General features: G+C 38.1%; 1 protein-coding gene across 1 annotated transcript in view; it reads right to left on the reverse strand.

Moving 5' to 3' along the window:
• The window catches only part of GNAL (guanine nucleotide binding protein (G protein), alpha activating activity polypeptide, olfactory type), a 128538-nt gene that overhangs the window by 49000 nt on the left and 60950 nt on the right, over nt 1-18588 (reverse strand). Inside the window, exon 5 of the mRNA XM_009318532.1 lies at nt 13342-13439. Within this exon, the coding sequence (XP_009316807.1) occupies nt 13342-13439 (98 nt within the window). The remainder of the gene's footprint in view (nt 1-13341; nt 13440-18588) is intronic.

Raw genomic sequence — 18588 nt, forward strand, 5'->3', positions numbered from 1 at the left:
TTACTAATTTATTATTTTTGCCTTATTTGTAAACCCTGTATTTATTATTATATTCGCCCACCTACAATCTTTTCTTTCTTCCTCTTTTCATCCTCTAAATAGGTACAACTTGTTTATGACTTACATAAGAGCATTCCTAAAATCAGTTTTAATCATCATGTAATCATTCTTTCAACGTATTGTATATTACGATGAACTCCCTGCCAGAGGTACAGAATCCTGTGTTTATAAATAAGTTAACCAATTTCTATGAATAAGCTTTAATAGAGGTCTCACCTTTGCCAGTTTTACACAATGTAATTTGTTGATTATTACTTTTGAAGTACTATCAGGTCAAAAACCTAAACTTTCGCCTGTGTTGGTTGGCACTGACGGGAAGCAATGTGCACTCTGCACTCCCTCTCCACCACAACCTCCTCTGAAGAACCTCTTGCCTTGATGTGAAACCCTACAAACATCAGCTGCCTACGAACTACGGAGGAAAGAGGTGAGTAACCAGTACATACCACAAGTTAAAGCAAAAACCAAAAACCAAACCAGGAAGACTTCCATGTAGTTCTTAATAGAAAATGAAACTGGGGGAAAACTAGTGACTACATTCGACGTCCCTCTTTCTTTTTTTTAAACAATAGTAACAATGCTGATGTAATGAACTATAGTTTACTGTGATTACTTCACACCGGGCCTTGCCAGTTCTGTAGAATGTAGCAAAATGTTTGTTCACTGGCATCTGTCTCTTTAGAGAAAAGCTTTTCAAAGCAGACTCCACTATGCTCATGGAGAAAATCTAGTATATGAAAAACATGCTGAAAAAAAAGTTTCTAAGGCCCTGACAACATAAGGTAATAGGTCAACAAACTCAGTGAAGATAAAAGTAATTCTGGATAAAGAAGCTCCTTTACCAGTACAGCTTACTTCTGCGTTCCCTAAATAGAATAAACTCTAGTGGCAATAGTGCTCTTTAACACCCTACTGCTCTTTAACAAACTGTTTTTTAATAATTGCTATAGGAGTGTTGGCAACTACAGGTCTGACATAGTTGTGCCATTAAGTAAGTGGAGGCCAAGAAATTGTATGCATGCTGATCATTAAACTTCTTCACAATGTGGTTGGAAAGAAACTTAATAAACAGTAATTATCCAAAATCTGTACCATCAGACTTTCAGGATGCTAATGTCCACAATGCAGATCATCCCAACCCTAAACACATTCTTCTAAACCAGAAGAAAGGTATAGAAGCCTTCTTTTACAGAGACAAAAAATGGCAAGGAGGCAAAGGCAGGGAGTCAAAAAATGCATCAGCAGGCTTCGGTCAGAAAAATGTACTTAAATGTTATTTGGATATTCAGCCCAATTCCTTTCCTGTGACAAAGTACCTGAAAAACAAAAATACACCCCCAACCTCCCCCACAATGTTCATGAAAGGAAACTAAAGATGAAAACTATTCTCAAAAAACCCATACAACTGATTTCAAGATTCACCTTTTCCTGCATTAGCAGTTAAGTATAACTGCTTAAGATCATCTCTCTTTTTTGATTACAAAGAGGAATTGTCAGGGGAGTAGTAAAATGAGGAAAAAACTGATTTTTGAACCAATTCTAGAACAAATTAACTTTCACAAATTTTATTCTGTGTCGTGGTTTAACCCCAGCCAGCAATTAAGCACCACACAGCCGCTCACTCACTCCCGCCCGGTGGGATGGGGGAGAGAATCAGAAGAGTAGAAGTGAGAAAACTCATGGGTTGAGATAAAGACAGTTTAATAGGTAAAGGAAAAGCCGCGCACGCAAGCAAAGCAAAACAAGGAATTCATTCACCACGTCCCATCGGCAGGCAGGTGTTCAGCCATCTCCAGGAAAGCAGGGCTCCATCACGCGGAACAGTGACTTGGGAAGACAAACGCCATCACTCTGAACGTCCCCCCCTTCCTTCTTCTTCCCCAGCTTTATATGCTGAGCATGATGTCATATGGTATGGAATATCCCTTTGGTCAGTTGGGGTCAGCTGCCCCAGCTGTGTCCCCTCCCAGCTTCTTGTGCACCCCCAGCCTACTCGCTGGTGGGGTGGTGGGAGAAGCAGAAAAGGCCTTGACTCTGTGTAGGCACTGCTCAGCAGTAATGAAAACATCCCTGTGTTATCAACACTGTTTCCAGCACAAATCCAAAACACAGCCCCATACTAGCTACTAGGAAGAAAATTAACTCTATCCCAGTCAAAACCAGCACATTCTAGAAGACAATTATTTAGTGTGTCCATTAAACAGGAAGTCTATTGATACATTTTATACATATTTTCTTTTTCCACTGCTTAATTTAGGCTCAAATTAAACTTTATGTAAAAACTCACCATTATAACAAACATTTCTAATTAAATCAGAAAGAATACTTTTACAATAGACACAAATGAAACAGCTTCTCTAAAGTCAAATAAACTTTTTAAAAATTCTGGCAGCATCATTATTGTCTTGTATTAAAATAAACAAAATTAGCTTTAACTTAATTATGAGAATCCTTAAACTGCTTAGTCTCCCAGTCTGACTTACCTTAAAATTGGGATTACAACCAAACTGACAAATACCACGACTCTATTTTGGTTTAGTCTGAAGTATAAAATTTCTTTTTCAAGCATAGAGGCTTAGCCTTTACATTTTTCCAACACAGTATAAACTGTATTTTATTTTCTCATTTCTTAACTTCGACATTCCACCATCTTTCTGTTTTCAAATCTGTTGGTGCAGCATTAATTTAGAAAAACACCGCCACCCAAACCCTGGCTTCTTGTAGATCCTAACATAAACAAGGCTGTGTACATATATTAGCGCAGAGGAGCCCATGTATGCAGAGTCTGGCCCATGAGTAGTTACTTAAGGACGAAATATGACTCTTGGCCTTTCATTATCCTGTGGTGTGAAGTGTCTACTTGAAAAAAGAAAAGCTGACCATCTCTAAGTGAAAAAATGCATGTGGCATTTAAGGAAAGTCGAACCCCAAGTGTAAATAATTTGACAGTATCCCATATAACCTGCCATTAAATTTTCAGTGCTCTTATTTCTTTTTTAAGCATCCAACTTACAGTTATTATAGTTATTATACAGTTGTATTATATGAAATTTATTATGTAAACAAGTGTTTCACAGTAGGTTAGGTTTAAGGCAACAGAATATGGAAAACACTTTTCTCTAGAGCATAGTAAAAAAAAAAATCCCACAGAAAAAATTTAAAACACATTTGTGTTACATAATGATAAGCTTATTAATAGGCTAACGTATTCTTTTAAACTAATTTCTTCCACCGAGAACATGCACACACTCGACAATGAATTGTAAATGAACAGACTGAATTAAATTCTGTACCAATCGACATAAGCTGGAGAAGTGGAGTAAATATAAGTGACTCTTAACATTCCCTGCAATATAATGAAGCTGGCTTTGGTCATAGTTTACTCCTTCTCCCACGCATACACTGGAAGAGTCCTAAACCAAGAACAGCATATAAATAACACCAGAACTGACAGAATGACCTACAACTTCCTTTTGAAATCCACTCATAAATCCTGCATGCAGATTCTAGATAACCAACATCTGCAGTTTTATTTCATTTGAAGACGTTTTGAGATGCTGATGCTGAGCAATGATTCACAATCAGGGCTTCTGGAGTTAAGCTGTATCAGCACGATTACTGTTAAGTGATGCTTAGTTTTACTCTTTCTTTGATTTGATAGGAGGGAATATACAGTATTTACAGTTCTCTTTATTGGCAGTTATCTGTACTCTAGACAGACATCAACTTTCAAGGCAACTTTCAAAGTCTGCTTATTAACTTCGTTATTTTCCATTCATGTAACTTAAAAAGACCTCATATTATTTGTAATACACAAAATTCAAACAAAAAGTCCCTCGATGAAGTCCAGTCCTACAGAGAAGCCTTCCCTTCCCCCTGCCCAATATCCCAGATTCTGGCCATTTTCACCAGTCACACTGTCCCACTGTGCCAGTTCACTGACTCAGCCCTGTACCAGTACCTATTCACTTCTGTCCTCACTGCTGTGATATGAAATAAACACAGCCTTTCCTCTTTAATAATAAACACAACAGAATGCTCTTTCTTTGTTTTAAAGGATATTAACGCTTTAAGAGCATATACACTGAGGGTGATGCTGAGTATCTTGACTCTTTAGCAGGCTTTTGCTCAGGCTCTAAAAGTGCTCGGTGTGTATTGCAAATACAATTGCAAAAGCCTCTGAAAGTCTGCAGTTTACTTCTGCAGAAGGGATATAGAAAAACGGACCTCCAAATTAAATACAGGATAATAACACAGAAAACTAAATGCAGACAAGCTCAGCTGACGGACCTATTTGCAGTCCTCTAATTTGCTTCATGGATTGTATTTCCAAATGGGGCTGAGTTGCTGTGTTACACTAACATGTCCTGCACCTACTATTACACTGTGTCAGGAAAAAAATGAAGAAAACCATTCATCAGGTGTTCAGGAAAAAGAGAAAAATATTGTCGACTAGGGAGGAAAGAACTCTTTCCTCAACAGAATAGCTCAGCTTCGCTACATTTTTCAAAGGAAACTAGAAATGTTTAATAAAACATCTTAAAAAGAGTTAAAGTGTACTTTCATGCATTTGTCATAACTTTGCTTGGTCTTTAGACTTTTTTACTACCTTAAGTTGAGGTTAAGGAATGTTTTATGTTTTTCTGCCTTACATTTTCGACCTTTTTGCTTGTTCTGAAACTGCAGAAAACAGACTGTCATGCACACAGAAGTGTGTGGGAAAACGTATGGTTTAATTTTCTGTTTGAGCAGCCCATCAAGGGCTGCTTAAAGGCTTCTCCAATGGTAACCAGTTAATAGGAAAAAATATTTGTCATATTAATTTTTAAAAGACAGAGAGGGTGCTGTGTTTATAAACTATTTTTTCTCTTACATTTTAATCGAGAAATATTACTGTCTTCTCTAGGTATGGACAGCATTTGTGAACTGAAGTGGCTAAAACAGGCAGGTACATGTTCGTATGCCATAACGGCTATTTGTGAACAGTATTTTCATACTGCTACTTCCTCCAAACTGAAAATACAAAGGCATTTTGGGGTTTCTGCAGCTGCTTCTTCTTCCATATTTGTGTACTTCTATCGACTAGTACTATAACATCATGGTCACATTTTGATTACCAAAATTAAGATAGAATTGGTTGTCTAATGATTTTTTTCATAAGTGAGGGCAAAAAGGGGAATGACAAAAAAAAAAAAAAATCACAGCAACAGATGAAAAGGTTGTTTCAGAGAATTCCCAGTGCATATTTTAAGAAACCACAATTCTGCCTCTCAAGAGTGTGGTCTACTAGTTAGTAAACAGTGAAAAATTTAAGCGTTACACACTGCAGAATGACTTTTGTCCTATCTGGCAACCACCTCTGTTTAGAAGACTCATCGGTAAGGCTAAAGTAATTACTCTATAATTACAACCCCTCTCTTTTTTTTCTATCATTGAATAACAATTTACCAGCTGGTTAAGGTTTATAGTTTAAATCAGGTAAGTGGAAAAAACCTGTTCATGAATTAACCAAACAAATTTGCTTCTAACTTATGTAATGAATTTTTAAGGTTTGAAAGTGATACCGCATGAGATCTTGGAAAAATGAAGAAACTTCATCATCATAGTGAGTTGTTTATATATGAACCAGAGCAGACTTTTAGATGGAAGAAAATCGTATTATTATAGTTTTCCCATATCACCATCAAAAATTCAGTTACATGAGGAATGAAACATTTATAATCAATGCTTTTCCTCATTTTTCTAAGTAAAATGTATTTGTCCTGTATTTAATAAGCAGTTACAACTTTAAAAAGAATCACTGCTTTTAAAAGTAATATTTTCTAGCTTATAATCAGTGTGTTTACCTTAATTTATCATACATACATCCACATTTACTTCACCACCCATTATGATGAAAGAAATTTTATTAAAGACAAAAAGCAAAGACGAAAGGGGGTTCCTAGTTTTTCCACACCTTCTGGCTCTAGTCTGCCAATAAAAAGCAGGTTTCAAATATGAATCTGAAGCCACAGTTATACCACATTACATTTGAAAATAAATGTTACCACCGTGTGTAAAGGACTTCAAAAACATTTAGACCACGATTCTTTGATCAGTATGCAAGACAACTTCTCTCCTTCTCCCTAATCCTTGAGCTACTCCTTGAAACTCTCCCTCTGCTCCCTTGCTTTCCACAACAAAAACATGATTTCAGCAGCTGTATTTCATGGGCCTGCTTCCCTTTCAATGAGCCTCCTTACTTTCTCAGGCATGCACAAAGGAATACCAAGATGTCTTCAAAGTACGCAGCGAACAGAGGAAGCACAAACAGGACTTCGCAAACCCGAGGCTGGACATGTCACGCTCCGGGATGGATGTCTGCACAAAGCCACTTGATTGTCTTCCCTCTCTGTTTCTGTTTTCTCTACACGGGCATAATGGTCCTAACAAGAACCAAGTCTGGCACTGGGGTTGTTAGCACGCAGGCGGCGTGTTTCGGAGCAACGGGGCATCAAAGTCTTTCCAAACACAGAGATGGCGGTGTGTCATACACTGTAGTGCTCCCAGGTGGTTTGAAAAAGCCAGCAGATTTAAAGGAAGTAATTTTGGGTTTTGCCTCAAATGGTGTCAGAACACACAGATAACACACTGCTACTCCAGGGACAAAATGAAAGACTTACAGTTCCTTAACATGTCTTCCCTAAGTGGTGCAGATTCTCTGATTATCGATGGCTGTTACTTCTCCGTTTAAATATAGATCGCTGGATTAATGATTTCACAGAAAATATATCAGCATAAACTAGAAAACAGTCTCTTATTCAACAATAACTGTGTTTATATTTTCTGTTGCAGTTCTGTCATGCTATAGGCAAGCACACCAGGTCAGATTCTTTTGGCCTCTTGTTGGTCATCTTCCTGGAGAACATAAATGATGAAGAAACTGTTCTCGGTTCCTTCAGCGATAGAGAACGGGAGTGCTGTGGGGCTCCTGCCATCCAACTTTGGATGGTATCTATTTTTCGGGTGACCTTCACTACCTGAATTACTCCTACACAGCAGTTACTATGAAGAAACCTGGGACAGGGCCGAGAGCATACAAATCCAACTGAAGGCACCAATTCCATGCATCTCCTTCGACAAAAACGTATGATATGGGATGTATCAAAAATGTTTGATGGGCTGCAACAGCCAGTCACTAATTGCTACAGCCAATTACCAGTGACAGTTTTATGCAAAATATTAAGTGGTTTATAGAATTTTTCAGCAAAATTTCAACTCGGATCTCAAGGGTACCCAAGCGATTTTCTTCACGTTCCAGTGTTCTTAAATTAGAAAGAGCTGAACAGTGTATGCCGATGGAGAGCCCGTGAACAAGTACACAAAGCAGGGTATAATCCCTTCATTTAATCCTGTATATGGTGGAAATTATAAAACTCACAAAGATGCTGAGATGATAGAAAGCACCTCCTTCCTACTCTCTAATGGTAAAGAGGCAAAAAAAAAGCAATTCTGCTATTCTGCTACCAAAGCTGGGAAAGCTGAAGCCTCATACATTGTCAGAATAAAAAACCTGCTTGACACCACCAAAACACCAGGAGTTATTACTGTACATGGATGGCACTTTCAAAGGAGACTGAATTAGGAATGAATGAAGACCTTGGCATTGAAGAGGTTAATATTGAGAACAACTGGCACTGCTGCAGGTGGCTTGGGTTCACTGACAACTGGTGTTGGGAGCGCACTGCAGGAAGGACTTAGCTGCCACTGTGCTGATGCAGCCTGTGTGTGACCTGTCCCTGTGACAGCTTTAGCAGAATCCAATTTGGAGTATGATACAGCCAATCTTCTAGGAAAATCCCTAGAAGAAGCAGTATTAAGTAACAAATCATGAAGCCACACTAAGTGAAGTATACGAATTGCACTAATGCTCCTATTTATTTACAGTCATGCGTGTAGCCTGTGTACATACCAACACACCGGACAGAAGTGCCACACTAGACAAAAGAAGCAGATAATGCCAAGGTAGGTTTTCTGACCTCTGTAAGAGGGAATTTAGGGATGACTATGTCTATGCTAGTAATTAAACCTTATCTCTAGGAGAGCACAAGGAAAGTCAGACATATGCTTGGTTTCGAGAAGTGCTGCCGTTGAGAAAAAAAATTATCTGTTTTCTCACATCAGGAGTTGAATCTGTGGACAACACCACAAAGAACTTTTTTTTTAATTACTCCAGCTAATACCAAGATAGATGCCTCAGAAGTTGGCTGAAACCCTTCTCCAACATAGAATAACTGCAAAGAAAAAGAACTCGAGGTGTGTCTCGAGTATAAGTATTATATGTATATTATATATACATATAATAAATGTATATTAGCTCAAATATAAACTCAATTTTCTTTGGCCAAGCTCACATCCTTTGTGTTTGCTTTCCTGAGAACTTGCATAATCAAGTTTTATTAGCCCAAATGTTTGCAGAGAGACCAATTCAGGCCTTCACACTTAAGCATATCAGAAGTGGCATATTTTATCAGGTAAAGAAGATTGATAGGAAAACTAGGATGAAGTATTGGCTGAGGGCAGAGTTCCCTTAAACCCTTGGTTTACTTCCTACAGTGAGGAACTCACTGAGCCGAAGTACAACCCTTCCAGCTAGGGCCACCCATGCACGCACACGCTGTTATTTCGTGTGAATGCAATGGGACAAAATTAAACTCTGGAACCTTCCAATAAACCTGACAGCATTTTTTTTTTCCTAACAACAATGCCTTGAGCAAACTCTGTGTGACCTAAAAAGAGAATTGGATGTTCTAGTTTTGTCTTTTTTCTCCCCTTTCAAAAGTGCCTAGTCCTGCTTGTCTACTCTTCTGCTCTAAAACTACCACCTTTTCCCTGACAGTGTCTAAGCACTGTAAGTATCCCCTATCAACTGATTTTACCCAGTCAACTGAATAACTGACATGTGACTAACCACAACTAAGATAACTCAGCCCTTACTTTCTCAAAACAAGGGACAGACATCACCAGACCTGGGGGTGCCTGATATCCCCCAATGACAACTGATGTTCTGCAGAGGTCTTCAACTTCACTGCTGTCTGTGGGCACATGTGTTAGATCTCCAAGCAAAAAGCAACTTCAGTGGTTTTTCTGGGATTGCTAGAGCAGCCACCAATTAGCACATGGTACGGTTTGCAGTGAAGAAAGGGGGCTTATAATACAGAAACCATTTCACCAGCATTAAGGTGAAGTCAACCCACTTACATATATAACACCAAACGGGTGGTTACAACCTGTAACTCTACCTTGTGGTATGCTATTAGTTAAAAGGAAATTTGATACCTCTTCATTGCCAAATAAATTAATTTACTTAAATTTATGAAGTTTATGAAGACACATAATCAACTCATCAACTCTTTTTCTGGGTCTTTTTTTAAATGGAGGCCATCATACCTGGACCTTTATTTGTTTTGATCTGTTCTACATTCATAGAGTTTGCTTTGCAGTTCCCTTCCATGGATACAATAAAATTTGGGCATTCGATAACTAGCACGAAGAAACTGAAATATTGAAAAATGGAGCTGCGTTCATCTTATAGGAAACTATTTAGCTTTTAGAAAACTGTCCTAGAATTACAAGAAAATTTTAATGAACATATTTTGGTTTATTATTTATACACTAGACAGTTCAGTCTGTTTAGTATATAGACAGCACTAATTCACAATCTGAAAGTCCCTTATAGACCTACAATTTGCTGAATATAAAGTATGTGAATATGGACATTATCACAGTAGTTCAAAATAAGTTAAAGTTAACCAAAGTAAGGTGTAAGATTTATCATCATCAACAAAACCAACCTGCTGAAATCTAGACAAGTCAAATGAGGACACAACTAAATCAAATCAACTTTTCAAATTAAATATAATTTTTTGAAATTAAACTTGAAATTTAACTTGAAAGAAATATTAAATCAGAAGACAGGGAAAACAATAACCTGCCAGTTTTATGATATTAATATCAAAGAAATATATGAAGCTCAATAAGGAAAAGCTATGGTTGATTGCCATGCAATACTTCCCCCTCCAAGAGTTACATAAATATCTTTGTAGTTAGTGATAAAGAACAATTCAGATCTTTGCTTATGATACATTTACCACTGTCAGACCACAAGGTCTGACCTCCGGGTTGGTCACAGATTCTTATTTGTTACAAATATCACATGATGTACCAACATGACACTTAGAAGAAGTGCAGATACATGGAGAGTCATGTAAGAATATTAAAATGGTCTGACAAGCAGGCCCTCATCCTCATTTCCGTGAAGGAACAGTACCATGGTAACTTAAAAGGGCATTAGTGATCAAGGAACAGCAACTTTCAGGCCTAATGTAAATAAAACATTTGCCTTCATGTCTTTCTGCTACCTCTGTTTCCAGAAAAATATCTCTCCCACAGTAATAAAGAAAATTAGGTTAAGTTTTAAAAATACAGAAGCTCTGTACTGTAGCCAAATTAAACTATTCCAAAATACACTGTATTTGTAACTCACTTAACAGTCAGCAAGTTGGGCTACTGACTTTATGATTCGCTAAGAATGCTTTTCAGTATTTTAAGTCAGCTACCCTACTTGTAATCCAATGATATTTTTAACACATGTTGGGATTTTTTTGGTTTTGCTTTGTTTTTTTTTAAGCAGAGAAATTAGTGATGACCTACTGATAATGTTCTTCCTTCACTATCAAGTAAAAGATTAGGATTTAGCTGAAAGCATGGGATGCTTTCTTCCAAAGCCAGTGTAATGAAAACACTGCAGATGTTTCAAAATCCCACAGTAAGCACGTGTATCAGCATTACACTCCTTCCCTTTTTTCCTTTACAATTAAAGATGACCATGGACAGGTCCTGAGAGAAATACCATCCACTCCTGCTGAGCTGGAAAGACAGCACTCTCACAGTTAGTATTTTCTAAGTGCACATAAGAACATGTATGTGCGTATCAGAATTCTATTTCTAACCTAGTCTCACACGCTCTGCCAGTTATGAGGCGGACATGACCCCACCACTCTGAATAAGGTCCATGCAATGCTAGCACAGAAATGTTCTTCTGGGTAAAGCAGCTACTGTTTTTGTGCAATATATAAATACACGCGTGCAGCAAAGACACAGCAACTTTTAAATCTCCTTTTCATTGACTCTATTGGTACCATTTTAATTTTCAAGGAATGATGGAGGGGCAAATAAAAGTTGGGTGTATTTTTAGTATCTTCTTTCTGTTAAGATTACACTTCACTATCTTAAATCATCAGTACCTGTGAGAAAAAGGCTGTTTGATCAGATCAATGACACGGCTATTCCCGAGTTTCAAGTCTCTGCTTTAAGACTGAAGGCTTGTAAATGTGGGTAAGTCACTTAGATGTTACATTTTCAGGTAGATCATGAAATGGAAAGCACAGATACACTCAAGGGATATTTAAGTATCAAATAGTATTTCATAAAGTGCCTTGAAGGTGAAGAATTATGCAAGCGTTATATTTACTACTATAATAAATAATATCAGAATAAAGAAAAAGCAAGCCAGTTAGAAGTTATGGAGGGAAGATACATAGAAAACCCCCCAATAATCTTCCTTTAAGCTTTCAGGAAAAAAGGTAGTAGGACTTAGTTTTATGTTTCAGGACAGTGGACTTAACATTCTTCTCCTTGTCAAAGCCTGTAGATAGGCATCTTTTTTTTAAGGGAAAGCACAGTACCATTAATACTATAATTCAATGTCTTCCTTTTTTGCCTGGTCCTTTCAGCACTGTTTTCCAAAGCAGGACTGGGAGACGCATTGACCTTTACTTATCAGTAAAGTAAGTTTTACATTCATTCATTTTAAATACATGTCATTATTCTATTTTCTTGGTCTGATGTCTTTGAGTGTATTAATAGATATCATAAACAGTCAGTCTGGACTTTTCAGCAAGCATAGCTCAGATCTGTACCATGGTGGTGGTGGTACGCGAGGGCAGAGGGGAAACCCACTGATCACAATTTAGGACAACTTTCTAGTTTTTTTTGTGTACAACCACTGCTTTCTTTTCTAGCCACTCTGGACTGTGAGCAAATGCCCAAGTTTTGGTAGATTCAGTCCACTGAGGTCAAATGAGTTTCTTCCTACAGATATGTAATTTTCCCTCACTTCCATGTGCTGATGAATCATTACCAGATCCTTCTCTTTCCCAAAAATAGTCTGGAAAGAGGGAGAAGAAACTATGACCTGCAGCACTGAAATTCCCCATTGCGGCAGAAGCGCGACAAGTCCTTTCACGACACGTCCCGTTTCCTCTGCTTCAGCCTCGGCACCAAGAGCAGAGAGGACAGAAAAACAAAACACTGAGCACTACAACAGACTTGCGGCATTGCTGCTGACCATACTGCCAATTAGACAAATCATAACACACTAGAGTGTGTTCTCTGAAAACCCTAAATCACATAGCAACTGTAAGAGTATACATTTTTGCAATAGCAGTTCACATGAAATGTGTATTTTTGGTCAAAGTCCAATTCAGAGCTGGGTTATTACCGAGGACAGCTGAGTTTTGTAGCCCTGGCATGTTAATGTACTATTTCCTGATTAATCTGTTTTCATTGATGTACTATGTGTTTATGATTTGCACCTTCACAATCTACTAGACATCTTTTTTCAGAACATTTCCGATCAGATGAACCTGTTTAAGGATTATGACTGCGTTACGCACACATGTACCGCTTCACTTGATGTATATGAAGGAGAGAATACCAAATGTAGTACTAGCTTTAATGAAATACTGCTTATGATTTTCCCCCCCCAGAAAATATATTAGTTATGCAGGTATGCATCCAGTTAGGTAAAAATCTTAGAAGCTTTAATGGAATGTGAAAACACAGAGCAATTTCAACGCTGTCTGGGTCTCAGAATTTAAAACAAAGCATTTTTCTTAGATTGGCTCTACATTTTTTAAACTTAATATTTCAACTGAAATGATTTTATGTAAATATATTTCAAATGGAATAAAGATACTTAAAATTATTTAATTTCATTTTTTTCATACTTATCTTTATTAGCTGTTAAATATTTGAGGCAGAATATTTAGATGTATCGTAATAGCAAACTACGATAAAACCATCAAATACTTTTGCTATACATGCTCAGCCTATACAGAGAATTAAAATGCTAATCACTGCATTGCGAAACTCCCAGATCTTGCTAATATAAATATATTTTCTAACTTGTTATAAATGATTACATTCTTGGCTATTAATTCCATAAAAAGAAATACTTACTACTGTGCACAGTCAATCAGTTGATACTCGTTCGACCTCTCGAAGCATGCCTTTACACCTTCATCATCCCAGAGCTTTTTTGCATGTTCAAAGAATTCCTGAAAATTGGAAATGCAACAAATAAGAGAACATTTCTCAATCTTTTCAATCCCCAATCTATATGTGTTGTGCCTTCTCCCCAACCTTCATGCTTTATACTTCTGCAGAATGATAGATTATACCTTTAAAGAAGAAAAGCAAAACACATTAGCAAAATTGCAGTAAAATATACTGAACTTATGGCTGCTGACAGTTTCCAGTACATGATATGTAATGAAGACTGTCTTCAAAATTCATACCAGTCCATATATAAAATTTACTGTAAGTACAAATGTTACCTAGAAGCATGCAAACTTAATTTTTAACTGAATTTATGCTTCTGTCATGGAGGAGGCATAGAAGTGATGCAAAAAGCTGCTCAGCTTACAAACATTAGCTTCCCAGAGAAAGAACCAGTCTGTAACTTTAAAAAGATTATGTAATTTTTCCTGAAGAACCCAACTTTCCGCTGCTCGGTATTTTCTCATGCAACATAATAATTTGATTGCAAGACTTTCAGAGTCTTTGCTCAACACCACTTCCTCCAAGCAGCTGCCTGGCACAACGTGCTTTTCTTAGCTGCTATCGCAAGCATCCCAAGCTAGAAATATCTGCCGGCAAGCTTATTTCAGAATTATTTGAAAGAGGAATCAAAGCTGTCCTTGGTGACGGTGAAGCCATGGCTCCGTTGTGTAAAACACACACACAGAGCAGTAGGTCTGACCCTGCCTGCTGGCTCCTTCGTTCCTCCAGCCCCTGCCACTGAGCATCACACGCTCCAGCTTGTTTTAAAGCTGGGAGTCCATTTTATGTTATATCACTATTGGCAAGTCAAACCGTAACTGAGTTTTTCCAGCTAAAGCTTTCTAAAATCAAACAAAGAATGGTTAGACAAATTAGTATTTCCTTTATTATATGACTGAGTCTTTCCTCCCTCAAACCAAATTGTTAAAGTAGTACGTCAACTTAAACACAGAAGTTCCTTGTAATCTCTTAACACCTCAACACAGCTACTATATCATCAGAGTCCTTTGGTCAGTCATAAATTTGTGAAACCTAACAAATGGCTTTTCTGCAGTTCAATTTGGCTCTGTGTAAATTGACTGTAATATCACTATTCACTTCATAATCCTGTTGAAATGTTGTGTAAATATCTGAATTCTGAAACTTTCTGAAATTGTTTGCCAGTCCCTCCCCACACCTTTTCAGGATTAAAAACTTCTCTGAAGACAAAGTTCGTAGAGAAAGATCTTGGCAGCACAGTGAGTTCACTTTTACTCTGTACGGGTTTCCCAACGTTGCACACCACCCCTGTGAGGTGCCCCAAAAGGTGACACTGCTCCTCAGCAACTGCCTGTGACCTGCTGGCGATGTCTTCAGGGAGAGGCAAAACACAAGACAACATTTTCAGAACAAATTAGTACTGAAAATTATTTATTTAAGCTTTGAACATGGCTACAGAGGTCCTGAATAACCGAAGAAATGTTTTTTTCTTTCAACTATATTGTGCACAATGTAGAGAGAGAGAAAAATCCATTCTTTAATAAGTTTTCTAAACTTTAGAGAAAAGGAGATGTTAAAGCAGGTGTGAAAAACCTTTGCAGAAAGTCTTGGAAGAAGAGAGGAAGCAACACTAGAGATTGGCATATGCTTATTCTGCCCTTGGAATTTATTTCTTCACTGTTGTGAGGACACGTTTATTTTGTCTTTGTTATTTTAACGACTTATGTAACGATTGTTTAAAACACTGCAGATCCACCTTTTGAAGTCATGCTACGGCTATTATAAACTCTGTTCCTACAGCAGAAGGAAAGCAAAAACAAGCTCAAGAAAGGACAACATATCAAACTAATAAGTAGAAGGAGAAAGCGGACACACATAACAGAGAGCATGACTACAAGAAAAAGAAAGAACTGGAAAAGTCAAAATGATAAATACCAGAAAACATGGAACATTCCTCAAACTTGAAGCTTATGCTTCATTGATATTTAGGGCATCAGCTGAATGCATCTCACTTGCTGGCATCTTTGTCCAAAGAAAGGCATTGCCTTCTCAATGGAAAGAGCGAGCTCTGGATAAGTGTCAGGGTCCCGAGGCAAAAGGACCCAGCTCTCCCACCCCCTTCAATGGGTGCGTGTACTGCAGCGTACAACCTCAGCCCGCCCTCCCGCAGGTGCTTGCTGCTGCAGGTGCGGGGGCTGAGTACGGCATGCCCACCCTCCCCCTCCTTGCTATCGTCGAGTGGGAATTCCCATCCGCCTGGAAAGCCATCTCTGAGGGGAACCTACGTCTAAAAAATGGCCCCATTCAGCCCCACACAGCCTATGGGAAGGGGATGGGAAGAGGATAAGGATGCCAGCGTGAAAGCTTCCTTTCCTGCACGTGGGATGGATTGAGAGATGGCTGCAGATGTAAATAAATAAGTAAATAAAAAAAAAAAATTGCATAGCTACAGCAGTTTCTATCTTCACTTCTGTTTTTACATCCTCTGTATGAGCTTTATTTACTCTTAAAAATCTCTTCTGGAAAAGAGGCAGTCTTTTCAGCTCAGCTTCTGAGACCCTACAAATATGTTGTAAATACAGGGTTTCCATATTATATGCTTCAAATATTTCCACCTTACCATTATATCTCAAAGCAGTCTATTTAAAACGACTTCCAGACTTCTAGTCCAAAGCAAATCCTATAAAACGGAGCAAATATACTTACCTCATTAAAATGTACCGATCTACTGCAGAGGAGTACACTTGCCTGCAAATTGCCTCCCACACAGCTACCCGATCCTTCTTTCCCAGGTGACTAAAGCCTTCCAGAAAAATCCTGCTTCATTTCAAGACACCAAGTACCATAATCCAACTTTTCACACTTGATTTTAACCCCCTTCTCGTCTGCTCTTTCTTCAGTATTTTTTCTCCTCAACTGCTGAAGGCTCCCATTGCACTCAGTCAAGCACACAGGAGGATCCTGCTCACACATGCCAGAGATGTCTGGATCCCAACCTACTCTCCATCGCAGGACAACATCCAGATAGCAGTCACCACGTTAGCTTCAACCTCTGCAACCAAGCCCCCTTTGCCCGACCAGCCTTCCTGCAACCGCTCCCCAACCCCCAATCCCCATGACTCATTCTTATAGACCCCAATGCTTGTCACATCTTCCTCCCACCATGGCCACATCATGGCCCCCTCGTTGGCAAACAGGCACTGGTGAGCTAACGAAGGTGCGGGCTTTGGACTAAGCCCGCCCTGCAGCACCTGCTCTTGGGGCTGCAGTATCCTCGGGGTGGCAGCCACCTTTGGCGACACCCGACACAGGGAAGAGGCAGGGTAATTCAAAGGACAGAAAATTCAGATTTGCTCCAGCTGATAAAGCAAGATGGGCTAAAACCTTCCAGTTAATGTTTTCGGGGGGTGGGGAACTACGTACAAAACATTACCTTAGGTCAGCACAACACAAATAAGGTTTTAAGAGTAAGTTGTGACCTTAGCAACTTACGTTCTGAGATGGCCAAACTAAGATGTTCTTAAGGGTCTGACTTCTGGAAAGTGGCTATTCAGAAGTTCTTGAAAGTCAAGAGCCAGGTCCTTTAAGAAACCTCAACTGGGACAGGAGAGAACAGGGACATGGAAAATCACTAGGGGCATCTGATGCACTTGGTTTGCAAGCACATGCAGCTGACCTCTATCGGATCAAAGTCACCAAAATCTACTTGAAATATTTAGTATACTGAAGAGGACCAGGAATAAGGTACTAAGCCTGAAAGCACAAAAACATCTACATCATGACACGTCTATGAACACCAAACAAAACAGAGCTGTTTCATCCAAACTCTTCCTTAGGGACAGAGGCATACAAATATTTGCACCTATTAATAGACATATAAAATAAAACCTTTAATATATTTTTTGATGTAGTACTTTAATTAGAGCATTAGAGAAGTAAATGATGATGCCTCAGGTCTCACGAGTTACAGGTCTCATGAATTACAGGTATTTTTTACTTTATACACATTAATTTACATCAGTTACCTAAGAATTTATAGCGATCATTAGACCATACAATACCAAAATTTTGATGTGATCAAAATGAAGATGTGACACACAACATCTCAAATATTTACTAATGTAACATTATCGGGAAATTTTCCACTCTTCCTGAGACAATTCAAAAAACTCAGCCCTGCATTCCCGAGCTTCCTAGTAGATAATTTTTGCTATACATAAATATTCACACATCATCTAAAAATCATGAAGTGACATAGACAGGTTACAATTCCTTTTTTTTTTTCAGAACGAAATAAGTTAAGATGTACATAAATGTAGAAACACCCTGAGCTGATATCACTGATGTAAACAGTACTGTATTTTTACTACATTTTAAAAAGGTCTTGTAGAAACATTTTTACTCACCTATTCCAAGGTAAAATTTTTAGGTTGAAAAAAAAGGAGGGAATATATTCCTATACAAAACGTTCCAAGAAACCAATACAGATTACAAATGCAGATGCACTACAGCTAAGTCTCAAAGCATTGTTTTTCAACTTTGTCCTACTAGAAGCTACAGCATGTTCCTGAAATTTAATTTTCCTTATTTTGCAAATAAACTTATTTATTGGTAGGTTACCTTAGAAACCTCTTCCCCCTTGTAACTCCTACAATAAATTTTCAAGTCGCTAAAAAATGGACTTGTTTCACTTTTCAGCTGCCTAAATTGGGAATAAATATTAGTGATGATTAAACAATGACATATCTTCAAAAACAAATCTTTTTGGAAACAGAACTTTTCATCTAATTGCTTTACAAACCACAAAAGTTCATGTTAGGTCAGGAACACAATTTTTATTCTATTAAGATTCCTTTCTGTCTTCCTTCCAGATGGAGCATACATTTAATAGCTATCCTGATGTCACCTTTCAGTCTCCCAGAAACTGGGATGTGGAAGACTCCACTGTATTTTCTATTCCGCATATTTCTTCTGTTAATATATTGTAAACCTGGAAACAGCTGCTTAGATCAATGTGAAATAAGAGCGATCTCCCTCAAGCAAAAATTCATGCTCTTATGCCCCTAAGCTTCAGGACTGTAAGACAATTTCTCATCTAAAACACAGATTAAACCTGTCTGATTAGCCTGACAACCATTTAAAGAAGTGGCAAACGTTACACATTTT

This window comes from Pygoscelis adeliae, unplaced genomic scaffold, assembly GCF_000699105.1.
Source record: "Pygoscelis adeliae isolate BGI_AS28 unplaced genomic scaffold, ASM69910v1 Scaffold42, whole genome shotgun sequence".
Taxonomy (NCBI): Eukaryota; Metazoa; Chordata; class Aves; order Sphenisciformes; family Spheniscidae; genus Pygoscelis; species Pygoscelis adeliae.